Source organism: Bos javanicus, chromosome 22 (genome assembly GCF_032452875.1).
Source record: "Bos javanicus breed banteng chromosome 22, ARS-OSU_banteng_1.0, whole genome shotgun sequence".
In the NCBI taxonomy this organism is placed as follows: Eukaryota; Metazoa; Chordata; class Mammalia; order Artiodactyla; family Bovidae; genus Bos; species Bos javanicus.
Window position 1 is genome coordinate 55,632,525 of NC_083889.1, and position 26,795 is coordinate 55,659,319.

The following is a 26,795-nucleotide window of genomic DNA, read 5'->3' on the forward strand; positions in this document are numbered from 1 at the left end:
GGGGTGCTCTGAGCTTTGGTTCTGCCTTGGCGTGGGATTAATGTTCCATCTCAGAATAACAAGATGAAGTGAAGCGATGTATTAATGCTTTAAATGCCTTGTGAAAAGTAGCATGCGTAAGAGTGAGAATACACGTCATAGCTCCTCTTCTAGAAGCACCGACTGTGTCCTGTGTTTAGTGCTTCACAGGATCTGTCTTACTAATCTCGGCAGCCACGCTCTTACAAGTATTACTATGCCCGCTTTGGGCTTCCCTCATAGTTCAGTTGATAAAGAATCAGCCTGCAATGCAGGAGACCCCGGATCGATTCCTGGGTTGGGCAGATCCACTGGAGAAGGGATAGGCTACCCACTGCAGTATTCTTGGGCTTCCCTTGTGGCTCAGCTGGTAAAGAATCCGCCTGCAATGTGGGAGACCTGGGTTCCATCCATGGATTGGAAAGATCCCCTGGAGAAGGGAAAGGCTACCCACTCCAGTATTCTGGCCTGGAGAATTCCATAGACCGTGTAGTCTGTGGGGTCGCAAAGAGTCGGACACAACTGAGCAACCTTTACTGATCTCTGATGCCCGCTTTACAGAGAGGAATGTGAGACTCCAAAAGATGAAGTCGTTGGTCAGGCTCCCACGCCTAGGGAAAGTGATGGAGTCAAAGTTTGAGTCTGGGCAAGTCAAGCAGGACTTTACAGCCTACACTTTCATCTCTTTAGTGGAATTTTTCCCTTCCCATTTCTGAATTAGAGCTTCCCTGGTGGCTCAGATGTTAAAGAATCTGCCTGCAGTGCAGGAGACCTGGGTTCAATTCCTGGGTTGGGAAGATCCCTTGGAGAAGGGAACAGTTACCCACTCCAGTATTCTTGCCTGGAGAATCCCCATGGACAGAAGAGCCTGGTGGGCTGCAATTCATGGGGTCGCAGAAAGTCAGGCACGACTGAGCAACTTTCCCTTCCCATTTCAGAATTGGTAAGAGAAACAAGATGAACTTTAAAGATGGGCATTTATAGTCCTTTTCCTTGTGATGCCTGTTTTACCCTCCACTTTCAGATCAATAAGCAGTTTCTCGTGCTCAATTCGTAATCCTTCAACAGAAGAGACTCGGTGATTTTCCCAGGGGGAGAGGGCGGTTGGAGACGGACCGCCTGCTGCAGAAAATGCCCCTCGTTCTTGTCTCTAGCACTGACCTCCCGTGCACCGACTGTGCCTCGGGCATTCTCTGCTGTGTGCGCCACTGGCTGTCAAATGACTAAAGCTCCCAAAGTGCCACTGCCTTTCTGTCCCTGGCAAGACAAGGGACTGAGTCGGGCATGTCGAACCAGTCTGCTTGTAAGAATCTCAGGGCAGACATGGATTCCTCAAGCCTCTGGCGTAGCACGTGGCCAGCCACACAGAGACATGCAGAGCCCCCGTCCTGCAGGAAGGACTGAACAGGCATGGCGACCAGTCAGAGAGAGAGAGAGAGAGAGAGAGAGAGAGTGTGTGTGTGTGTGTGTGTGTGTGTACGTGGCCAGCCACACAGAGACATATAGAGCCCCGTCCTGCAGGAAAGACTGAACAGGCATGGAGACCAGTTAGAGAGTGTGTGTGTGTGTGTGTGTGCACGTGGCCAGTCACACAGAGACATATAGAGCCCCCGTCCTGCAGGAAAAACTGAACAGGCATGGCGACTAGTCTGTCTGTGTGTGTGCTGTTCAGCAGTAAAGAACTGAGGGTGTCAGTGGAGAATTCTGAGAGGGGAGAGGTTGATACAGGCTCTGGGGGAGCCCCCATGAGAGAGTGTGTAATCTGGGTGCTGGCATGTCCGGGTGGAATGGTGAGGAGAGGACTCCCCCCGTGAGAGAGACAGCCAAGTGTCTCTGGTCAGCGTTCCTGAGAGGACTTGATAGAAACCGCATTTTAATCTTAATTCATGTATACACGATACAATGGGCCACTTTTCTGAGTGTCCACGTCTGAGGTGAGACACGGTGCAGTTTTCTTCAGCGTCTTAACTAGAGGTGATGAGGGAATCGAAAGTGAACAAGACTGTGGTGGAGGTGGTCCCAGAGACACGTGTGTGTTAATACTCATTCACCAAGAGAAGGCAATGGCACCCCACTCCAGTACTCTTGCCTGGAAAATCCCATGGATGGAGGAGCCTGGTGGGCTACAGTCCATGGGGTCGCTAAGAGTCGGACACGATTGAGCGACTTCACTTTCACTTTTCACTTTCATGCATTGGAGGAGGAAATGGCAACCCACTCCAGTGTTCTTGCCTGGAGAATCCCAGGGACGGCGGGGCCTGGTGGGCTGCCGTCTATGGGGTCCCACAGAGTCCGACATGGCTGAAGCGACTTAGCAGCAGCAGCAACCAAGAAGTCAGTTGGGTTTTTATTTTTCTGTTGTTCAGTCACTCGGTTGTATCTGACTCTTTGCATCCCCATGGACTGCAGCACACCAGGCTGTCCGTCACCCTGTCTATTATCATCTCCCAGAGCTTGCTCAAACCCATATCCATTGAATCAGTGATGCCCTCCAACCATCATCTTCTGTTGTCCCCTTCTCCTCCCACCTTCAATCTTTCCCAGCATCGGGGTCTTTTCCACTGAGTCAGTTCTTCGCATCAGGTGGCCTAAGTATTGGAGGTTCAGCTTCAGCATCAGTCCTTCCAGTGAATATTCAGGACTGATTTCCTTAGGATTGACTGGTTTGCTCTCCTTGCAGCCCAAGGGACTATGTAAGCTTCATAAATAATTATTGCTTTAAAGTGATGGATACTCCTGCTCGAAGATTTTACGGCTTCATGAAACATCAGACAATGAACTGTCTTGTGTACTTAAATACAGTTGCTCAGTCATGTCCAACTCTTCGTGACCCCATGGACTTCCTTAGGCCAGAATACTGGAGTGGGTAACCTTTCCCTGGATCTTCCCAATCCAGGGATTGAACCCAGGTTTCCTGCATTGCAGGCAGATTCTTTGCCAGCTGAGCCACAAGAGAAGCCCAAGAATACTGGAGTGGGTAGCCTATCCCTTCTCCAGTGGATCTGCCCAACCCAGGAATCGAACCAGGGTCTCCTGCATTGCAGGCAGATTCTTTACCAACTGGGAAGCCTGACCGATACTTAAAGACCATCTTTGCCATAAGAGAGGCTGAACAAAAGAATGTTGGTGAGGGGTCTTGAAGTCAGCATGGGGCAGTGCCAGCGATGGGAAGCCTCATGTCCTGACAGCCGGGTGGCCCGTCTTGCAGTGTGGTCCTACAGTGGATTGTGGCCAGAATAAAGGCACAGGGGTGTGTGTTGTGGGGACAGCTCACAGTCCCTTTTCGTTTTTTTTTAAGCATAAGATGTACTTCCTAAGCTGATGTTGAGCGCTGGCTCTGTGCCAACCAGTGTCAGATGCTGGGGCTCTGAGATGACTCCCTCCTATACCCCACCTCACCAAATAAAATATACACATGGCAAAGAAGCACATGAAAAGACACCCCGCATCATCTGTCATGGGAGAACCGTAGACTACAGCAGTAACGAGATACCATCACACACCACGCTCAGTCGTGTCCAACGCTCTGCCGCCCCAGGGGCCGCAGCCCACCAGACTCCTCTGTCCGTGCGGTTTCCCAGGCAAGAATACTGGAGACAGTTGCCATTTTCTGCTCCGAGGGGTCTTCCCGACCCAGGGATCGAGCCAGTGTCCCCAGTGTGTCCTGCATTGGCGGCGGGTTCTTTACCACTGAGTCACCGGAGAAGCCCTACGACACCCATGAGGATGGCCCAGATCTAAAACACTGACAGCACCGAACGCTGGCAAGGGCTCAGAGCGACGGGGCCTGCCCTTCACTGCTGGTGGGAACGGCGGTTTGCAAGACAGTTTGGCGGTTTCTTGCAAAACTAGGCACGCCCTTATTCTCCATCCAGCAGTCACACTGCTCGCTGTTTACCCAGATGATTTTGGAAGTTGTGTCCATACAAAACCCCACAGAACTTGGAGGCACCAAGACGTCCTTCATTCACTAGGTGAATGAGTTAGCAAACTGGTACATCCAGATAGTGGCATATTATTCAGTGCTAAAAGGAGTCAGCTATCAAGCCATGAAAAAGACACAGAGGAGAAATGCCTGTTTAGGTTTTTTCTGCCCATTTCTTTTGATTGGGTTGTTTGTTTATTTGCTATTGAGCTGCATAAACTATTTATTTGGGAGACTAATTCTTCGCCAATGGCTTTGTTTGCAAATACTTTCTCCCATTCTCAAGGTTGTCTTTCCATTTCATTTATGTTTTCTTTGTTATGCAAAAACTTTTAAGTTTAATTAGGTCCCATTTGTTAATTTCTGTTTTTATTTTCGTTACTCTAAGAGGTGGGTCAAAAAAGATGCTGCCATTTTTGTCAAAGACTGTTCTGCCTGTGTTTTCCTCTGAGGGTTTTATACTGTCTGGCCTTACATTCAGGTCTTTAGTCCATTTTGAGTTTATTTTGTGTATGGTGTTAGGGAGTGTTCCAACTTCGCTCTTTTTCATGCAGCTGTCTAGTGTCCAGTTTTCCAGCATCACTCCTTTTCTCCATTGTGCGTTCTTGCCTCCTTTGTCATAGTTTAGGTGACTGTAGGTGCATAGATTTATCTTTGTGCTTTCTACCCTGTTCCATTGATCTGTATTTCAGTTTTTGGGCCAGTGCCATACTATCTTGATGATTGTAGCTTTGTAGTGTAGTCTGAAGTCAGGGAGCCTGATTCCTCCAGCTGTTTTTCTTTCTCAAGATTGCTTTGGCTATTTGGGCTCTTTTGTGTTTACATACAAATTGTAAATTCTATTGTTCTAGTTCTGCAAAAATTACCGTTGGTAATTTGATGGGGATTGCAGGATGGCCATCATAAAAAAAATCTTCAAATAATGCATGCTGAAGAAGGTGTGGAGAAAAGGGAGCCTCATGGTGGGAGTGTGAACTGATACAGCCACTATGGAGAATACTATGGAGGTTCCTTAAAAAACTAAAACTAGAGCTACTGTATGACCTAGCAATCCCACTCCTGGGCACACACCCAGAGAAAGCCGTAATTCAAAAAGATACATGTACCCCAGTGTCCATAGCAGCACCATTTATCAGAGCCAGGACATGGAAGCAACCTAAAGGTCCATCAACAGAGGAACAGATGGAGATGTGACCCATATACTCGGCCACAAAAAGGAGTGAAATCAGGTCATTTGTAGAGACGTGGATGGAGCTAGAGACTGTCATACACAGTGAAGTCAGTCAGAGAAAAACAGATATGACATGTTAACACGTGTGGAATCTAGAAAAATAGCATGGATGATCCTGTGTGCCAAGCAGAAATGGAGACACATGTAGAGAACAGAGGAGGAAGAGGGAGGGTGGGGGAATTGGGAGATTGGGATTGACACGTGGATACATACGCACCATTGATAGCTTGCATAAAACGATTAACGTGACTATACTGCAGGGCACGGGGGACGCTGCCTTATGCACCATGGCGACCTGAATGGGAAGAAGGTCCAGAAGGCGGGGGCTATGTGTATCTGGACGGCCTGTTCATTTTGCAGAAACTAACACAACATTGCAAAGCAACTGTACTCCAGTAAAGAATTTTGAAAAATTTAAAAATACATCCCCCCCAAAGAGAAAGACAGGGAGGAAACTTAAGTGCATGTTACTAAGTAAAAGAAGCCAGTCTGAAAAGGCTATATACTGTATGATTTCAACAATATTACAGTCTGGAGAAAGCAAAAGCATGGAGTCAGTAAAAGGCTCAGTGGTTGCCAGGTGCCGGGGTGGAGGCAGCTTGGATAGGAAGGCAGAGCACAGAGGGTTTTTAGGGCAGTGGGGAACAAATAGACGCCATGCCTGTCCTGAAGGGCGTCTGCCTGGCTGAGAAGACAGAGCCAGCGCCCAAGGAGGAGGAACTACGATTCTTCCTCCGCTCCCAGAAGAAGTCCAAGGAGGGAGCTGACTGGCCTTGGGGGCTTCCTGCGGCTTCTTGAGGGAGAGACACATCTGAGACGTGACAGAAGGAGCTGCAAAGAGAAAGGAAGCCAGAAGACCATTGCAGGCCCCAAACTGCATGTGGAAGGGCCCAGACTCGGTGAGAGAGCGGAGGACCAACCATGTGTGACTTGGCCCAGGAGAGCTCGGAGCTGGGCTGGGAGGCTGAGGCCGGACGGCTGGGCCACATAGACCTCTGTCAGCTGCGACACGGGGACGTCGCGTGGAGAGCTATGGAGGGCCAAAGGGTTCTGAGCAGGGTGACGTGATGAGCTCCCTGCTTCAGAACAGTGACCCCAGAGTGCCGGACAGACTGGAGATGATGGACTGGCCCAGGGGGACAGTGGCTTGGCTAAGAGAGGGCTGGAAAAAAGTGGATGACGGGAGAGGGTAGAACGTCCAGGCCCTGGTGACCAGGTGGGGGTGAGGAGGAAGGGGAAGGGCTGTGGGGGTGAGGGGTCTTGCTCAGATAGCAGGTGGGGTGCATGAAGGGGCAGGGTGTGCGAGAGGAAGCGGGGGAACGAAGCCGGCACAGCTGGTTAGGTACAGCTGTGCTGTGATGGAACTGAATGCAGCACAGGGTTTGTGTGAAAACCCAGGGAAGGTGCCGTCTTCCTGCAAGTCACGGTTTTGTTACCACTGTTTCCTTTGACGCTCAGACTTCAGCCAGAACCTGGAATATAGATGGCCATCTGGGAGTCGTTAGATCCTGGAGTAAACATTTGACAGCCTTCACATTCCCAAAGAGGCCTGAACCCCAAATGACAGCTGGGTGCTTCTTGCAGCATGGGGAGAAACTTGACGTGAGCCTCAAAGCCAGAGCAGTTAGCTAAAAGAGAGCGCTGTCTGCCACGAAATGGTCCCAGGTACCAAAAAGGTTGGGGTCCGCCGGTCTAGGAAGTGATTCCTTGGTGTTTGTAACACCCAGCGTAAGTCCTTTCCGACAGCGTCCGTGAGTTATGAGGATCAGCAGGAGCTGTGATGGTCGTTTCGTATGTGTTCGACCTATAAAATAAAATGAGCACCTTTTCCCTTCTTCTTTTGAGGTGTGTTGCTGGTAGGTGTCCATTTACATTACAATGATCTTCAGAAAATTCTTTCCTGAACATTATCTTTCCTTCTGTCCCCGTGACCCACCCCCTACAAGGCCCATCCATCTCACCCAACTCTAGGCCTTGAGGGGGAAGGGGAGGATGTTTGTTAATTGTTACCGTATGCGTGGCCCGTTCCCAGTCCACCTCTAGGCAGAGGTGCGCGATCCGGTGTTGGATTTCCCTCGTCCTCGGGGAGCCCCAAGCGTTGCGTGGCCTTCGGGAGGGCGGGGTCCCGGCGCAGCCTGATTTACGGCACGGGCCTGGCACCGATTTCCTTTCACATGCTCCCAAGGACGTGCTCCGGCGATGCTGGCGCCCGGCAAGTGACAGGGGGATCACATAGTACCTTGTGATGTGACGATGGCCGGGCCGCACTCGGCCTCTGATTACAGCTAAGACAACAGTTGCTAAATCCAGCGAACATGGAAAAACCAGAAGAGAAGAGGGGAAATCAGCCAGGGCCGTGGAGGGGGCCGTGGTGGCACAGGCCTGTGTGTGCACTTGCCGGGTGCAGGCCCCCGATGGCCCCCTTGTGTGGACGCTGGCCCTGGGGACTCTGGGATTTAAAGCTGAGCTGAGAGAACCGCTTTTATCTTTTCCAGCATGCAGCCCCAGGCCAAAACAGAGAAAACAGTTGTTAAAAGTCTCCTGTTCAAAGGCAGTTTGAAACATTGTCTCTTATTCTCACATGAGTATCTTCACCACAAGAGCCACCGGCACACACAGAGACACAGACGTGGCTCACACACACACCCCCCACCCCACCGCTCCCCACCTGTTAACCATGGCTCACACACACACCCCATCTCACCCCACCCTAGCTCTCCCCGCCTGTTAACCATGGCTCAGGTAACCTGAAGCAGGTAAAACAAAGGAAGGCGTTTCCTCCCAGCCACTGACGGCACAGGAAACCCGAGCTAGAGGGCTGCAGACGGGGGCTGGGGGCTCCCTGCAGCTGCGGCGGGGTATAGACCATGTGAAATGGTGGCAGCTGCTCCCTGTCTCTCAGAAAGGCAGGAGAATTCTGCTAAGAATGTACGGTCTCTCTTCTTAACGCTCCCTAATAAATACCACGCGTGCCAAGTCTGTAGCGGCCGCCCATTACCCTGGCGTCCTCCAGGTGGGGCGTCTGTAACTCTGCAAATCGTTCAGACCACGATGGTCTGTCAGCGAGCAGATACTTCAGATGACAGCACAGAAGCCGGCTCCATGTATCCTGTGTTTTCCGTGGCTGCCTCAGGGCTGCGGTGGCGTGACGGGGCCTTTACCCCTCTGTCTGCTCACATCTGACGCGAGTTATTCGACGAGGAGGAGACAGGGTCCTCTACTCGCCAGCCTGAGTAACTGACTTCCAGAGGATCATAGGAAATCCTGGGTGGATTTTGTTCTCCTCTGTCCCTGTACTGAATAGAGACTCACTCGGTTGTTGATGCGTTGAGCATTCTTTCACCCAGCAGGTATGAATATGCAAGTATAGCCAATTTTTTTTTTTTTTGGAACCAGATGACCAGGTACTGAGAAATTTTGTACCGTATTTCCTTGTGTATAAAATAGAGGTTCTGCCTCTATCACAAGACTGGAGGATCTAAAAAGCTACTGTGATCGCTGACTAGACCCAGTGAAAGGAAGAACTCCTGCTTCTCCTTTGTTGTCGCTCCGTCACTAAGTCGTGTGTGACTCTCTGCGACCCCATGGACTGCAGCACACCAGGCCCCTCTGCCCTCCACTGTCTCCCAGAGTTTGCTCAGATTTATGCCTATTGAGTTGGTGATGCCATCTAACCGTCTTACCGTTTCTCCTTACTGACAGAAGACTCTGGTACTCCAAACCTGTAGGTTCCCCCCCCCCCCCCACACCAAGCAGTTCTCTACTTCTCCACAGACACCAGCCGGGTGTCCTGCAGTTGAGTTCCCTTCTGACACCCCGTCTGCCTGGAGGTAGCATCAGATCCCACAGGTAAGGGCTCAGGCCTGAGACTGAACTAGGACTCAGGACCTAGGACTCTCCTCCGTGCTACAAGACTGTCTCCTCAGGTGACCCACGACTTCTGTCTGGCTTGGCTGTGAACTGAGAGCTCCCTTGACTCCCCTCCTCAGCTTCACAATTTGCTAGAACGGCTCACAGAACTCAGGGTGCCAGGACACAGCTTGGAGACAACAAAGTGGAAGAGACGTGTGGGGCGCAGTTTGGGGAAAGGGGCTCCTGCCCCTCCTGCCTTCCCAGCACCACCAGCTCCAAAGGTTTCCAAGGACCTTTCTTCTGAGATTTTTATGGAGGCTCTATCATGTAGACATGATCTGTTCTTTAATTATTCATTTCTTTATTTGGCTGGGCTGGGTCCTAGTCGCAGCACGTAGAACCTTTCAGCTGTGGCATGTGGGATCTAGTTCCCTGACCGGGGATCAAACCCACACCCCCTGCATTAAAAGCACAGAGTCTTTTTTTTTTTTTAAGCGTTTTTTTGAGGTGGACCATTTTCAGAGCCTCCAGTGAACTTGCTACAATATTGCTTCTGCTCCATGTCTTGGCTTTTCTGCCCAGGAGGCACTGCCTCTGGGATCCTAGTAGCTCCCTGGCCACGGATCAAACCTGCACCCACCCCCTCCCCCAACAGTGGAAGGCAAAGTCGTAACCACTGGAGCACCAGGGAAGTCCCCCAGGATCGCTCGTTAGCTCCACCTTCAGTCCCTCGTCCTTCCCCAGAGGATGAGGGGCGGGGCTGGAAGTTCCAAGCTTCTGATCATGGCCTGGTCTTTCTGGGACCCAGCCCCCATCTTGAAGCCGTCCAGGAGGACACCACGAGTCACCCCATTAGGATGAAAGATGCTCCTGTCACTCAGGAAATTACAAGGAATTGAGGAGCTATGTCAGGAACCTGGGTCCCTGACCAAATGTTAGAACAGAAGGTGCTCCTAGCGCCTGTACCACTTAGAAATTCCTTCCTTCTTTGTTCACTTAGTCACCCACTTACTTGTTCATTTATGCATTAAAGAAGTATTTATTGACCCCTTCTTTGAGCTAGACTCTGACTAGGCCAAAGATGAAAGAGAACTCTTGCCTGAACTCAGGGAGTTCGCCACCTAACCATCTCGTTCACTTTTTTCCCTCCTTAATAAAGCTGTCAACTTTAATCCTCCAGTACTGTTTCTGTCTTTAGATTCCTCACTGTCTAGAGCAAGCAAGAGTCAATTCCATGGAGTTTCCACAGGCCAACCTGAGTGCTGTGTTTCAGTCTCTCCAACTCTAAAATAAAGCCCCAAGGGAGCCAACAATTGCCACAGATTACTATGAGGTTAAAGCAGAAAAGGAAAAAAAAAAGAAAACTGTAAACCTTTAGGAAAATTGTACTAAGCAGGTGACATGTTACTGTCAGTTCCGAGATATGTTTGCCTAGAGAAACTTTTTTGTTTTACTTTTTCTTGTTGCTGTTCTTTAATATTTATGTTTTATTTATTTACCTAGCTGTGCTGGGTCTTAGCTCCCCGACCAGGGATGGAACCCGGGCCCGCTGCATCAAGAGCGGAGTCTTAGCCACTGGACCAGACAAGAAAGTCCCTGTTTGTTGTTTTGTTTCGTTTTGTTTTTTTAAATAACAACAGCTTTATTGAAATATTATCCATACACCTTACAATTTACCCACTTCCTGTGTACACGTCAGTGGTTTCTAGTATTTTCACAGAGTCGTTACAGTCATCACCACAGTCCATCTGAAAGATTTCCATCGCCCTCGAAAGCACTCCCGCTCTTGTCAGCCGCCCCTGAACCCTTCCTCCTTGCCCTGCGCACTTCTTGCTCCACCTCGGGGTCACTCGGTGCTCCGTCCGGCACTATCGCCGTCGGACGCGACGCAGCGACTGAGCAGCAGCACCGGTGCTGATAGGAGTGCGACGGCTCTGCCCCGGCTCCGGCATTCACGGGCAGCGTGGGGATTCTCGGACCACGACCTGCACGCAGGAGCTCCTTGATGGGAGAGTTTCGACTACATTTGAAGTTACTAACTTATAAACAGTACGATTGCTAGTAACGTCCCTGACTCTTTGGGTTACATTTTTTTTTCAAAGTGCTAATTATTATCGGTATTCAGCAAAATTGATTTTTGTATGTTGATTATGTATAACAACACAGTGGGCGTCTCGTATTAGTTTTAATAGTTTGAGAATTCTTTCAGATTTTCTATGTAGATCATCGTATCTTTTGCAAACAGCAATAGTCTGGGCTCTTCTCTTCCAATTCGTATGCCTCATTTCTTTTCCTTGTTTTTTTTTTTCCCCTACTTTGGCTAAGGCTGCCAAAATAATGTTGATTTAAAGCCCTAATAGCAGATACATTGAATTGTTCCTGACTACTAAGAATGCTTCCAAAGTGTCTCCATTTATCATAATATTCCCCGTAGCTTTTTAGCTTAAGGAACCTCCTTTTGGTTATAGCTTTGTAGTTTTATTAAAATTATGAGTGAATGTTAGACACACTTCCTGCATCTATTGAGATGTTTAATGATTGGATGTCCTTGCAGTCGAAGGGACTCTCAAGAGTCTTCTCCAGCACCGCAGTTCAAATGCATCAATTCTTCAGCACTCAGCCTTCATTATGGTCCAACTCTCACATCCGTACGTGACTCATGGAAATACCACAGCTTGGACTGTACAAACTTTGCCGGCAAAGTGATGTCTCTGCTTTACTGTCAATCATTTATTGCGTCCAGTATCTGGGGAGCTGGACAGGAGGGCCCGTGGGCAGGGATGGAAGGAAGGACAGGGTGAGAGCCGGCCTGGGCGAGGGTGCGCGTCCAGCAGGAGTGCGGGGCCCGGGGGCTGTGTGCCCGTCAGCCAGCCTCAGTCCGCCCCCTCCCGTTCTGCCCCCGCAGTGCCCATCCTCCACCACCTGCTTTCTGCCAACTTCCCTCTGGCATGCTCCTCTTGAGTTGGGAGGTGCTGGCCGGTGGGGGACCCTCTGGCCCTGGCTAGTGGGAGCAAGACAGAGGCGGGCATGAGACCCGGATGCCCCACGGAGACGGAGCGAGAACAGGTGTGTTGTAATGTCCTTCCTGCCTCAGCAGACGTGACGAAACAGACTGTCTGCCCTGAACAACTCATTCGTTTGTCAGAACTGCTCACAGGGCGAGCGCGGCCTTGCAAGCAGCAGCACGTTCTGAGCAGGGAGAGTCCCGGCTGGGCGTCCTTCTACCGAACGGGTTGCCAGTCGATGTGCTGAGCATCCTCAGATAAGCTTTTTAGGAAGTGCGGCCTTTTGAATTTAAAGGTTCGTAATGGCCTGAGCCCCAGCTCTGCCCAGGAGTCGCTTCCAGACCTCCTTTCATCGATTTTCTGAGAAACTTGGATGTTGAATTGTGACGTAATGATTTGCCTTAGCTATAAACAGAAATGCAGGAAAAATCCAGAATATTTCCAACTAGTGTGCAACCTGGACCACATGATGAAATGTGTCCCCCGCCCCCGCCCCGCCATCACCACCTGCATGTGTGACCCCATCTAGCCGCTATCTTGGTCTCTCTGATTCTTCTTAATAATGAATAGGAACTTGGCACATTTGTGTTGCTCGTGAAAATGAGAACTGCCTCGCCTGCCCTGTGCTCCCCGGTGAGCACCCCCTTGCTGCAGGGCAGGGCTGGCTTCACCTTCCCGGGCCAGTGCTCTCAACTGCTGGGTTACAGCCTGTCTAGACTAGAACCGGGTCATCCTGGCGCCCAGGGACCAGGGGGGCTGTGCAAGGGACCCATTCAGTGCAGTGGGGTGAGGGGCAAGGGCCAGCACAAGGGTGGGGAGCCTGGACTCCTGCCCAGTCAGCCTGAGAAGTAGGGGGTGGTCAGCCCGCCGCAGGAGGGGCCTTACTGTCACTGGGCACTTGGTGCCTCCTCTTGGCCTGTGTGTGAAGGGCAGGGGTGGGTGCAGCCCGCCTGGGGAGGCAAAGCCATTCCTCACAGCCCTCCTCTCGCCCAGTCCTTTGCTGGAGCCACCAGCCGTGCTCATTCATTTGTGAACGTGCTTGAGCCCAACAAAGAGATGGTCTGCAAGCCTGTTCGTCGGCTTTCAAGAAGCTCCACCCTGACAACAAACCATTTTGAAGTTTTAGCAAATGGTTTTCAGTGGTGTAAGAAGAGGAACAGCAGCTAACATTTACCTGGTGCTTGCTGTTTGCCAAGCACACGGATACTTTTTTGTTGTTCAGTCACTCAGTCATGTCTGACTCTTTGCAGCCCCACGGACTGCAGCCCATCAGGCCTCCCTGTCCTTCACTCTCTCCTGGAGTTTGCTCGAACTCATGCCAATGAGTCAGTGATGCCATCCAACCAGCTCATCCTCTGTTGCCCGCTTCTCCTCCTGCCTTCACTCTTTCCCAGAATCAGGGTCTTTTCCAGTGAGTCGGCTTTTCTCATCAGGTGGCCAACATATTGGAGCTTCAGCGTCGGTCCTTCCAATGAATATTCAGGACTGATTTCCTTTAGGAATGACTGGTTGGATCTCCTTGCAGTCCAAGGGACTCTCAAGAGTCTTTTCCAACACCACAGTTCGAAAGCATCAGTTCTTCGGTGCTTAGCCTTCTTTATGGTCCAACTCTCACATCCGTACATGGCTAGTAGAAAAACCATAGCTTTGACTAGACGGACCTTTGTTGGCAAAGTCATGTCTCTACTTTTTAATATACTGTCTAGGTTGGTCATAGCTTTTTTCCCAAGGAGCAAGCATCTTTTAATTTCATGGCTGCAGCCACCATCCACAGTGATTTTGGAGCCCAAGAAAATAAAATCTGTCATTGTTTCCATTGTTTCCCCATCTATTTGCCATGAAGTGATGGGACTGGATGCCATAATCTTAGTTTTTTGAATGTTGAGTTTTAAGTCAGCTTTTTCACTCTCATTTCCCCTTCATCAAGAGGCTCGTTAGTTCCTCTTTGCTTTCTGCCATTAGAGTGGTATCATCTGCATATCTGAGATTATTGATATTTCTCCCGGCAAACTTGATTCTAGCTTGTGCTTCATCCAGCCTGGCATTTCTCATGATGTACTCTGCATATAAGTTAAATAAGCAGGGTGACAATATACAGCCTTGACGTACTCCTTTCCCAATTTTGAGCCAATCCATTGTCCCATGTCCAGTTCTGTTTCTTCTTGACCTGCATACAGGTTTTGCAGGAGGAAGGTAAGGTGGCCTGGTATTCCCTCTTTGTTGACGTCATTTTAATTTAGTCCTCGAAATTAAGTTTAATCAAATTTAATAATTTGGTCTTCCCTAGAATCATCACTTTAGAGAGGGATCCCTGGGACTTCCTGGTGGTCCACTGATTAAGACGCCCCCCCTTCCAATGCAGGGGGCATGGATTCAGTCCCTGGTCTGCAAACTAAGATCCCACGTGCTGTGCAGCACAGCCAAGAAAATAGTAATAGAAAGTGATCACTGAAGACTTAGGAAAACAAAAATGCCATTGTATACCATTAGGCAGATGAGTGCATCACCAAGGCTGGCGCTGTGAGGGACACAGAGACCGCAGCGGGCAGCTGGTGCCTGCCCTCCAGATGCTTGAGAGTCAGGGTGATAAGAAGAGTGTGCCTCGCTGATCCACTAAGAATAGGCTTGTTCTTTTATTCCCTCATTCAGCAGCGTTTACTGAGCCTGATGGTTGATTTACGCCTGGTTTGTGATGTATTGGTGCCGAGCGCCGTGTGCAATGCCACAGACACTGGTCTTAAGGAGCGTATCATCTGCAGCGAATATGCCGGAAGTTCAGAGTTGGGGGGGTTGGGGGCAGAGAGACGAGCAGGAGAATAGAGTGCAGGGGCTCATCTCGAAGCACGAGCAGGGGTTTCAAGGAGGATGTGAGCTGGTGATGAAAGACGGGCTTCTTGCCCGCGGTTAATGACAGTCTCCCCATGGGTGGGGGACCAACCTGGTTACCTGTGGCAGGTTCACCAGCAGCGCCTGACGGGCAGGAAGCAGGCAGGGAGACGTGCCCTCTTTGTGCGTAGGGTGAGAGGGCTTCCGAGGAGCCCGAGTTAGTCCGTTCGTCTGCACACCGTCCCCACCCCACTACCCCGGTGTCCATGTTGGCTCGCACACCCAGCTCGGTATCAGATGCTCACCTGGACCGTCTCCCAGAGGGCGGACAAGGGGCGCAGGCCCCAGGCCGGGGGAGGACTGGAGGAAGGGGCCCTAGACAGGCAGAGCCTGGAATGTGCCCTTCACCTGGGGCCCCTGGACTTGGGGTCCCTGGGTCTGGGAGCAGCTCAGCGCCCACAGCGCCGCGTGCAGGGACAAGGGAGGCTGGACCGGACCCAGCTGAGCCAATCCCCGCCCTTGCAGCCCTCCTCCTCAGCGCCTCTCATCACCACTGTGCGTGTTCACTTAAACCCAGCAAGACCCACGCCAACAAAAACGAAGAAAATGATCTCTTGTGGTTATTTATATTGTCAGCCTCCTCTGGAGTGCTTTTTTTTTTTTCTTCCCCCAGTCCAGCTTGCAATAATTTATTAAGAAAGATAAAGAGATTTTTTAAGTGTGATTTTTAAGGAGTTAGGCCCACACATGAGCTTGCTTTCTGTTATGCTTCTGCTTGGGTTTGATGTTGTTCCCAACATGAACTTAGATTTACCTTCTTCTCCTGGTAGTTTGGGATCACAGAGGAAAAAAATCCCAATCTGTAATAGTAGCCACTGCACACACGCATGAGGCAGAAACTTCTCTAAAATAACTAAACACCGTCATGACACAAGCTGCTTTCTGAGAAGAGGGGTGACATGGGAGGGAAGTCACAGGGGAGCTGACTCGAAGATGTTCCTCTTCTCTGCCACCATTGTCTTGCTTCTCCGTTAAGGAAAACGCAGCTTTCTGAACATAGCGCCTGTTCGTCACCGGGCCGAGGAAGAGAAAAAAGAGAAATGGAAGAGGCTGGAAAACTCTGAACATGGTTTACAAAGTAGGTTTAAAAAAAAAAAATGAAGGGAATGAACCACTCTTTCTTTTTCTGTCTGCAACCTCTAAACTCTTTCAAGTTACGGCCAATTAGAAAAAACTTGGAGCGCGTCTCAAGGCCCAGATTTCCCACCATCAGAAATGCGCAGCCGCCAAGGAAAGGGGGAATCGGGCCCGTGGAGCCGAGCGAGCTGGAAAAGTACTGATGGACCGGAGGGGAGCCTGGAGCCGGGGGGGGGGACTGCAGGGCGGGAGGGCACTCTGGGTCCCCCTCTCCTCCAGCCCATCGGCATGGCTGTGCCCCTCGGCCGGCGGGCAGGTGGGCTCTCGGCTTCCCCCGCCGAGAGGATGGTCAGGCCACATGAGGAAGGAACCTGAGATTCTGACGACCCTCCATGCAAAGCCCCTAGAGCCTGGACGCCTGAGTCCTTCTGCCGGGAGGCGGGCCGGGCCAGCGCCCCGGCAGCCTCCGCACAGGCGTCTATATTTAGGTGAGGGCAGGCTGCTGCCAAGGTAAAGAAAGGCATGGTCCCTGTCGCCTCACACGCTGTTTGTCTTGGCACAGAGGCCCCGCCTGTGCCCGCGTCCTTGCTCACGGCAGGCCCCGTGCTGCCCCGAGGCCTGGACGCCCTTGCAGAAGAGGAGGCACCTCCTGGACCCCCGCGGCTAGGAGTTGGTTGCGGGGGGGGGGCAAGCTCAGCCCTCCTGAATGGCGCCCTTCATGCCCACGGCGACGTGCCTCCCAGCAGGGACTGGCCTCCGTGTCCCGAGTGCTCCCTCCGCAGGCCGTGTGATCGCGCCCTGAGTGACCCGGTGTGCCCAGGGGCTTGTCACCTCTCCAGTGCGGCAGGCCCCCAGCCTGCAGTGGGCAGTTGCTCTGCCCGGGGCCTGGCCCCTGGGCCTGCTGAGCACCTGGGACAGGCCCCGGTCACCGCCTGCCTGCCATGTCCCTGGCCACCCTAGGATCTCCAGGGAGGCCCCCAGCCGCGGAAGGGCGGCCCAGCTCAGCGGACCTTCACCCGCAAGTGGCCCAGAGGCTTCTCCATCCTCGAGCCCCACGCAGAAGCCCTCACCCTCCCTCCCCTGCCCCCCACTCCTCACCCCTGAGCTGCGACTGCCTGGTGTCACCCCCGTGCTTCCAGTTAACACAGCTAACAGCCCCCCCTCCCTTGTGAATCACCTCTTCCAGGAAGCATTCCGTAAAGGGCCAATTGACTTCTCCCATAAGGTCACGCTGGCCTGCCTTCCAAAATGTTCCATCCTTCAGGGCTTAGATGGGTATCATCCAGTGCAGAGCCTGAGCGGAGTGCCCAGCCCTCTGCCCCTCAGCTCAGGCCACTGCCCTGGGCCGCCTGTCAGACAGCCTGCCTGCCGCGCCTTACCCTCCCGGCCAGACTGGAAGCTGGGGAAGGGGCCGTCCCACTCAGCCAGCTCCCTGTCCCCCGGGGGCACCTCTCACAGTACCCTAAGGTGCAGCCCCAGCTTCTGTCACCCTAACTCTCTGCTGCCCCAGCCCTCCCAGAGCCGGTGGAGGGGAGAGCGCACTGGAAGGAGAGGGTCTCCCAGGCCCCCAGACAGGCTGGGGGAGGTGGCGACAGGATGGCACCCTGCGGGGCCCTTGGGCCCATAGATGAGGGTCCTCACCCAGCATGAGGACCCAGCTCCCCAGTTGGCTCCAGCGTCCGAGGCCCGCACACGCCCCCTGTGGAGGGCTCAGCTGTCTCGGTTTTCGAATCCACAGGGGCCAGGTCCTTGGCGCAGACATGGGGGGGGCCTGGAACGAAGTGCTGTTCGTTCTGACTCCGGGGGAGCTGTGTGGCCATTCTTGAGCTGGCCTTCCTAGGGCCTTCTAGTATCTAGAGTAGCTCAGAACTGCCCCCCTGCCCTCCGCCCTCCACCCCAGACCAGGGCTCCCGCCCGCCTCGCTCCCTCACTTTCAGGCTGAAATGCATCTGTCCTACTTAAAGAACCTCTTCTGATCCCACCAGAAAAAAAGAGCCCAAAGCTTATTCTCTTCCGCAGAGAAGAGGCGGTCCTGTGTGGGAGGCACCGAGGCCCCCACCCCCCACCCACCCAGATGGGCCCAAACTGGCCGCTGGGGCAGGGAGACCCCTCCTCTGAGCAGGTCCACAGGGCCTCATGGAGCTGGTCCCAGGTTGTAGGGGTGGGGGGTTTGGAGGGACTGTTCCCAGGGGCCAGGCACCCGAGACTGAAGGGGAACTTCACACCCTGTGGTGAGTTGGAAGTAGCTCATCAGGGAAAGTCAGGTATCGACAGAAATGTCTTTATGGATGGCTGTCAGTGACCGGAGCCAGCTCCACATAGACCTGTAGACCTTGGGGAACCGGGCAGCCAGCCTCCCGAGACTGCAGGGCCAGGGGTGGGGGGCCCACCCCCTGCGCCAGCAGCAGTGACCCTCAGCACAGCAGTTCTGTCCTGGCCACAGAGCCCGGGGTTCAGGGCAGGGCTGTGCCTTCCAGGACCGCTCCAGGGCCACAGCGGGGGAAGCCAGACCCCCATTCCGCAGGAGGTGCAGAGTCTCGGTACACGGGGAGGGCGTTTGTGTTCTGTGGAGGCCACCGCCCTCGTTCTCAGGGTAAACATTTGTGTGAGTGCACTTGGTGGGGGGCATCCGGGGAGGCGGACCCCTCACCTCTCCTTCGTCAGGCATGGACCAGGTCTGCGGCTAGACCCAGGACCACCCTGCTAGTCTGGGGCTCTGTGCCCGGCTCCACCTGTGACCTCAGTTAGGCCTTGGTCTCCCTCCCATGACTGGAGGCGAGGCTGGGAGGACCTGCCGTGTGTGAGATCGTCTCCAGCTCTAACATTTTAGAACTCCGATCTTAGATACTCACGCTCAGCCTGCTGGGTCTCTCTCCAGACGAGACCTCAGATACGTACCCTGCTCTTTGCTTCTCCTGGCACCCTCTGTGATCATGCTGCTTCCCACTTGAGCTCACTGGCTTAGAGCAGAGCCAGACTTCTCACAATGGATGGGCCCCCCTCCTCATGGAGCCTCTGCCTTGAGCTCCTCCCACCCTGACCATGGGCTCTGCCATCAGTCCCTGGAGCACACACGCCTTCAGATCTCTGCACCTGCCATTCATGCCACCCGGAGCCCCTTCTGTCCACCCGGTGGGCCGGTGCCTTCCCGATTCTCAGATCTCAGCTGAAATGTTGCCTCGCAGGACCTCCTAAGAATCCCTGTCTACAGCAAGCATTCCTCTGCTGCTCTGCCTCTCACTCTGTGTTTACTTACCGCACCTTCGTGGCACTCACGTGTCTTGGAGCTATTTTCTTGGTTCCAGTCGTGTCTCAGTGTCCTGTCGCCTCCACTAGGATGGAGTGTCACACACGTGGGGGCCTCCTGAGGGTGGAGGCTGCACACATAGAGCCCAGCAGAGGGCCCGGGACATGGAGGGTGTTCCGTGTTTGTAGAATGGATGAGTGGATGGATGGATTGTTACTGTCATTGTTGTTCAGTCGCTAAGTTGTGTCCGATTCTCTGCAACCCCATAGACTGCAGCATGCCAGGCTTCCCTGTCCTTCACCATCTCCCAGGTTTTGTTCAACTTGAGCATCATCGTGTCAGTGATACCATCCAACCATGTCATCCTGTGTCGTCCCCTCCTCCTCCTGCCTTCAGTCTTTCCCAGCATCAGAGTCTTTGCTAGTGAGCCAGCTCCTCGTATCAGGTGGCCAAAGTATTGGAGCTTCAGCTTCAGCAGCAGTCCTTCCAGTGAATATTCAGGGTTGATCTCCTTCAGAATGGACTGGTTGGATGTCCTTGCAGTCCAAGGGACTCTCAAGAGTCTTCTCCAGCACCACAGTTCGAAAGCATCAATTCTTCGGCGCTCAGCCTTCTTTATGGTCCAGCTCTCACATACATACATACTTCCTCCACAGAGAGCATCGGTTTCTTTCCTGATTTCTGAGTCTCAGGCCCCATTCTCCCTCAAGGATCTGAACGCAGCAATGAAGGAGGTGTTACGTAAATCCCACGTCCGTTAGGAAATCCTCAGCCAGGAGCCAAAAGGGCCCGTGCTCCCGTGGCCTCAGCACAGTTGGACTGGGATCGATTTAACGTTTCTTAAGGGCCCGCTTGTCGCCAGGTCCTGGGTGAGTGCTCTCCACCCATGGCATGTTTACCTTTGAGAGCTCTTGTGAGGATAACTCTGCACCTGAGTCTCATACACAGTAGGAAACCTTGCCTGAGGTCACAGAGCTTTTGAGTGGGAGAGCCCAGATCTGAACTCGGGAGCACTAACTCTAACTCTACAGAGTTAGATCTAACTCATAATTCTTGTGAGTAAGCAGGTGAAGGAGTGACATGTCAGGAGGAAGCAGCTTTGAGGTACTTTCAGCAGGAAAAGCTTTCATTAGACTCTTCTATGAGATCAATTACTCACAACTTCTAAGAGCTGACCAAGAAACACTCATGATGTGAAGGGGGATTTTTTTTTTTCTCTTTCAGGTTGTTAATTTGTGTTCCCAATAATTTCAGACATATAACAGCACATACTGTGTTACCTGACATTGGGTACTGTTCTGAGCACTTTGAAGTCTTTGTCACACAGCCCTATGAAGATGCTGTTTCTTTCTGTCTTCATTTTCCAGATGAGAAAACAGTCACAGAAGGATTAGGTAAATTGCTCAAGGTCACCCAGCTAGTAAGTGGGATGTGGTCCCGGAAGTCTGGCGTCAGAGGCCAGGCTCGTTAGCCCCAGGCTAACATGCGGGGTGTTGATTGGTGACTAAAGGGGAGGTCCTAGCCAGGCTAAGAGAAGGGCTGCCAACCAGCTGTGGAAGCAAGGACGCTGGGCTGAAGTGATTCTATTACGCTCAGAGTGGCTGGAAAATTACACTGGGTCAGGCAGTTGGGAGACAGTCTGAGTGCTGAAAAGGTGGGAGGGCCCCCCCCCAACCCCTTGGGAACTGCCTACCCTCTGCCTTCTTGGCCATTTTGGAAAAGCCACAGTATTCCTCTTAAATTGTATATCTTGGCAATTATTATAAACATTGGGCTTTCCTGGTGACTCAGATGGTAAAGAATCTGCCTGCAGTATGGGAGACCTGGGTTCAATCCCTGGGTCGGGAAGATTCCCTGGAGGAGGGCATGGCAACCCACTCCAGCATTCTTGCCGGGAGAACCCTATGGACGGAGGAGCGAGCCTGGTGGGCTACAGTCCATGGGATTGCAAAGAGTCAGACACGACTGAATGACTAAGCACAGCACAGCATATATTTATGTTCTGTGAACGTCCCACCTTTTAGCTTTTTTTGCTGAATTTTAAAATATCAAATGTATTGAGGTTGAATTTACACAGAGTGAATGTATGTAAAAGTGTACTTCGCTATGATTTTTGACCAACTTACACATGTGTAACTACCACCACAGTCAAAATATGGGCGATGTCTAAACACCCCGAAAGGTGAAGATTTCCTCAGGGCCCCTAACACTGAAATCCTACACCACCCACCCCCAGGCAGTCAGGGGTCTGATTTCCGTCAGTCATTACGGATTCCATTTGTATTTCCCGAGATTTCATATAAATGCAGCCACATTTTTTGTTTTATTTTTTAAAATTTATTTTTACTGAGATATAATGGACATGAAACATTGTATAAGTTTGTATACAACGTGTTGATTTGAATTTATTTCTTACAATGTTAGTGTTAGCTAGACCTCCCCCCTCATCATGTCCCAGAATTTTCATTTGTTTGTGTTGAGAACAATCATGATCTGGTCTCTGAGCAACTTCAAAGTTGATAACACTACCATTTTGTATCATGACTGTGCTGTGCGTTAGCTCTTCAGGACCTGTTTATCAACTAGTTGCGAGTTTGTACCCTTAAATAGCATCTCCCCATTGCTCCAGCCCCTCAGCCTCTGGTACCCATCACCCCGTTCTCTGCTCTTACAAGTTTGCCTGTTTTGTTCCATGTATGTGAGATCACACAGTGTCTGTCTTCCTCCGTGTGGCCCGCATCACTGAGCACCGTGCCCCCAGGATTTCCCTCTCTCTCGGCTGACTGTACTCCACTGTGTGTGTCTTTATCTGTTCATCTGTTGACAGATGCGTAGGTTGTGTTTGTATCTTGGTTGTGAATGACACTGCAGTAAACACAGAATCGCATGTATCTGTTTAATATCCTGTTTTCATTTCCTTTAGATAGATACCCAGGAGTGGAATCAGTGGATCAGAAAGTAGTTCTCTTCTTTACTCTTTTTTTGAGGAACTACCATAAATGTTTTCCATCCTAAACTGAACCAATTTGTATTCCCACCAACAGTGTACAAGGATTGCCTTTTTTCCACATCCTCACCAGCATTGGTTGTTTGTCTCTTTGATGCTAGCCATTCTAACAGGTATGAGGTAATACCTCGTTGTGGTTTTGATGTGCATTTCCCTGATGACGAGTGATGTTAAGCATCTTTTCCGGTGCCTGTTGGCCGTCTGCATGTCTTTGGACAAATGTCTATTTAGTTCCTCTGCTCATTTTTAAAACCAGATCGCTTAGATTATCGTTTAGTTTTGTGGTGATGGTGGTGGTAGTGCTTGTTACTAAGTTGTACGAGTTCCTTATATATTTTGGATATTAACCCCTTATCTCATATATGATTTGCAAATATTTTCTTCCATTCTCGGGCTCTCCTGGTGGCTCAGACAGTAAAGATTCTGCCTGCAGTGAGGGAGACCCAGGTTCGATCTCTGGGTCAGGAAGATCCCTTGGAGAAGGAAATGGTAACCCACTCTAATATTCTTGCCTATAGAATTCCTTGGACAGAGGAGCCTGGTGGGTTACAGTCCGTGGGGTCACAAGGAGTCACGAATGAGTGACTTAAGGCGTTTTCTCCCGTTTGTAGATTTCCTTTTTGTTTCATAGTTTCTTCCGCTCTGCAAAACCTTTTTAGCTTGACGAGTCCACTTGTTGAATTTTGCTCTCGTTACTTGTGCTTTTGGTACCATATAAAAAGGACCATTGCCAAGACCAGTGTCAAGGAGTTTCTTCCATATCAGGTTTTTTGTATCAGGTCTTCTGTGTAAGTTTTTAATCCCTTTTGAGTTAATTTTTGTGAGTGGTACAAGATAAGGATCCAGTCTCATTTTTCTGCGTGTGGTTTACTGGTTTTCCTAACGCCATTTACTGAAAACACTATCGCGTATTCTTGGCTCCTTTGTCAAGTAGTACCTGACCATAAACCCAGGGCCTTATTTCTGAGCTGTCTGTCCTGCTCCATCGGCCTCTGTGTCTGTATTGATGCCCGTACCGCACTGGTTTAATTACTATAGTTTGTAGTGTAGTTTGAAATCAGGGAGTGTGATGGTTCCAGCTCTGTTCTTCCTCAAGATTGCTTTGGCTATCTGGGGGCCTTTTGTGGTTCCATACAAATTTTAGGGTCGTGTTTTGGAATCATATATTGAATACTCTTCTGTGTAGCTTCTTCTGTTCAGTAATTTTTGAGATTCTTCCATTTCCTTGCATGGGTCAGTAGTTTTTTTTAATTGCTGAAAAGTATCCCATTTTATATCATAATTGTTTATTCACTTATTTACCAATGAGTATTTGTTTCCAGTTTGAGACTATTAAAAATAAAGCTCCGATGTGTGATTGTTGAACAGGTCTCTGTGTGGACATGTGTTTCCATTTGTCTGAGTGATTACCTAGAACTGGAATTGCTGGGTTATCATGTTAAGTTCATATTTAAGTTTTTGTCAGTATATAGGAGTTTATTTAATTGATATCTGAATTTAGTTCTGTCTTGTGGGGTACATATTTCATTTTTCAGAAGCTGTTGAACTGTGTATCAAAGGTGTATGCCATCTCTTCCATCAGCAGAGCGTGAGAATTCTGTTGTTTTCAACTCTGAAAGCTGGTCTTCCCTTTAATTTTGGCCATTTGGGTGGGTACATGGGTTTTATTTCAGCTTTCTGATGACAGTGGATGTTGACCATCTTCTCATGTATTTAATTACTGTCTGTATTCTTTCATGACACTTCTCTCAAACCTTTTGACCATGTTTCCACTGGGTAATTTATCTTCCTATGATTGAGTCATGAGTTCCTTATAGTTTCTGGACAGAGGTCCTTTGTCACTTATCTGTCTGCATCACACGTGTTTTCTCAGTATCTTTGGCTTGCTTCTTAATTTCTTTAGCGTTGTCTTTAAAAGAGAAAAAGCTTTGAATTTTGATGAAATCCAGTCTATTGTTTATTTTATGGTCTATACTTTTGGTATCTTAGGAATTCTTTGCCTACATCTATGTCTCGTCAATTAAAGAAGATGCCTTTTGCTTTTACATATATGTCCATGATTCATTTCAGATTCATTTCTGTGTGTGATTTGGGATAAAGCTCAGGTTCATTTTTCTCCATGAGGAGATCTAGCTGTTTGAGCACCACGTGGTGGGAAGGCACTCCTTTCCCCACCACGTTCTTTGGCAGCTTGGTTGAAGGTCGTTCGACCCGTGTGTGTGGGGAGGGGTCTGTTTCTCGGCTGTGATCCACCCTCATCTCCGGACCACGCTCAGGTTCCTGTTCTTTGGTGCCGAGTCCAGGGGGTCCACCTCTGTCTCATCCGTGGCCTCTTCTGGTCCTGCCCAGAGGCCAGCACTCAGGAGACTCCTGCAGGGGTTGCACCTGGCCCTGTACTGATGCCCAGGGCACCTGCATTTGCAGATTTAGTTTCCCAATTCTCCTCTTGGTACCAAGTCGCTTCTCCTACATCTGTTTAGATGCTGCATTCACCTCACGCTGGAGCTCTGAGCTCACACACTTGCCTCCCGCCCGCCTCCCCTCCCCAGCGTTTGACCCCGAAAGCCCTCTGAGGCAGAGAACAGAAATGCCAGAGCGCCCGCCTTTTTATGGGGCACTCTTCAGAAAGTCTTCTGAGGCCCTGAAAAGAAGAACTACATAATGGAAACCATTTTGCAGCCTCCAGCACGGCCATTTATCTCAATAATCATTTCATTTAAAATGTGGGTCAAACATATAAATCATATCTTGAAAGAAAGTATTTTGGTGCCACAGAAATCGCCCTGTGTTCTTACCACCTAATTTGAAAAATGTGTTTTGAAGTCAGGAAGAAAGCAAACAAGCCTGGGGCCTGGCTGCTTTCCCCCACATGCCCCCTTCCTTCACGTCGTCCCCAGAATAAGTCCCCGCTCCTGCCCAAATGCAGCGGGGAGTCCACACCCTGAAGTTAGTCACTCCCTGCTATTTTAGTCTCCCTCCTTCCAGACGAGGGGTTGGGAACCCGAGGCCGCCGCTCCTCACCCGTCCTCATCCCTGGACCCCACTGACCCCTGCATCAGTGCTCAATTAGACCCCGTCTTTATGCCATAAAGCCCCCTCAGGGCTCTTAGATGCTGGGCTCCTTTAAGGACATGCCCGGAGGGAGGGAGCCCCCTCTTCCAGACTGTCTCCCTTTACTCCTCAGCACTTCCTGGGAGCGAAAAGCGCAAGAGAGCAACAGCGGCTAGTCCTGGCGCCCAGAACCACGCCCTCACCTCCACACACTGGGCAGGGGAGAGGGGGTGTCAGGATCCCACCTCTTTACACCACACTTTTTCCCCATCACAGAGGTCACAGGTCAGTGCCATAAAGTGAAAGTGTGAGTCGCTCGGTTGTGTCTGACCCTATGGGGTGTACCGCGCCAGGCTCCTTTGTCCATGGGGATTTTCCAGGCAAGAATAGTCAGTGGGTAGGCGTGCCCTTCTCCAGGGGATCTTCCCAACCCAGGGATCGAACCCAGGTCTCCCACAGTGCAGGTGAACTCTCTACCATTTGAGCTTCCCGAGTATTATAAAAAAAAAAAAAAATGCTCAAATCAAGAATGAAACTCACACCCGTGATTTTCACTACTCAATCTGCTTTCTGCTTCTGGCTCTTTTTTTTCCCCTGCAAGCCCCAGGGTCAGACTAAGCATACAGTTTTATTTTCTCCTTTCATTTCAGACACTTCTGATCATTTTATCATATCATTAAAACTTGCCTGAAAGCATGTTTACCACCTGCCTGATCCTCCCTCTGGTGCTGGACCGGGCTCTCTGGATGCCCTCCTCCCCCGGGGTATGTGTGAGGGGGAAGGACAAGGACAGCAGCCCCAGCCAGCAGGTTCTCTTTTCTGGCCCAAGGGGTGGCTTGAGCCCCCTGCCCACCATGGGCTGTACCGTCTCCCCGCCCACCCACGTCCTTCTGCCCCCAGCGCGCCCGAGCAGCCCCGAGAAGGTGGATGCAAGCCGGGGGGACTGTCAGCTAGTGGTGGTGTTGAGTTCTGTGCCTCCAGCCTGGGTACCACTCACAGCAGCCTCTTCTCTCCGCTTCCCTCCCGCGCCTCCTTGGAGAGGACGGCCCCTGGCCCCCCTCCAGGGCCCCCTCCTGTCCCTTGTCTGTGTCCCACGTCTGCTATGTTGTAGGTACCTGGAGCAGGGAGGTGAGGACCACCCAGGCGACCCCGGCACTCGCGAGGGCCGGCCCAGCGTGCTGGCTCTTTTCTCTGGATCTTGGTTCTGGGGTGTAAGGCTGTTCTCATCACCTCTTGTCACCTGGAGCCCAGAGCACCTGTGTAGGGGTTGGGGGGACAGAGGCCCCCAGAGGTGCCGTGTGGCCCAGGCTGTGCCCAGGTCCTGCCTCGCCCCTCTGTGGGCTTTATCAGCTGTGGGGGCTGCAGCCGGACAGAGTCGTCCCCCAACCCCGGGGAGAGTCCCCGCTCCTGCTGCCACTGCAGCCAACTCTTTTGGATTTCCTTCCCGTTCAGCTCACCCCACAGCATGGGGCTTCCCTGGTAGCTCAGACGATAAA

The 26,795-nt window shown here is 51.2% G+C and overlaps 1 protein-coding gene across 17 annotated transcripts in view; it reads left to right on the forward strand.

Annotated features, from left to right (window-relative positions):
* The window catches only part of ATG7 (autophagy related 7), a 273,963-nt gene that overhangs the window by 233,184 nt on the left and 13,984 nt on the right, over positions 1–26,795 (forward strand). For 8 of the 17 annotated variants that reach the window (XM_061397095.1, XM_061397097.1, XM_061397099.1 and 5 more), the window contains one exon: positions 8,877–9,111. The exons of 6 other annotated variants lie outside the window; for them this stretch is intronic. In XM_061397095.1, coding sequence (XP_061253079.1) covers positions 8,877–9,008 — 132 coding nt within the window. In that variant the 3' untranslated portion in view covers positions 9,009–9,111. Of the gene's footprint in view, positions 1–8,876; positions 9,112–10,529; positions 10,616–26,795 lie in introns of those variants that run through there. 3 more of the 17 variants (XM_061397094.1, XR_009732577.1, XM_061397103.1) reach the window with 3 other exon arrangements.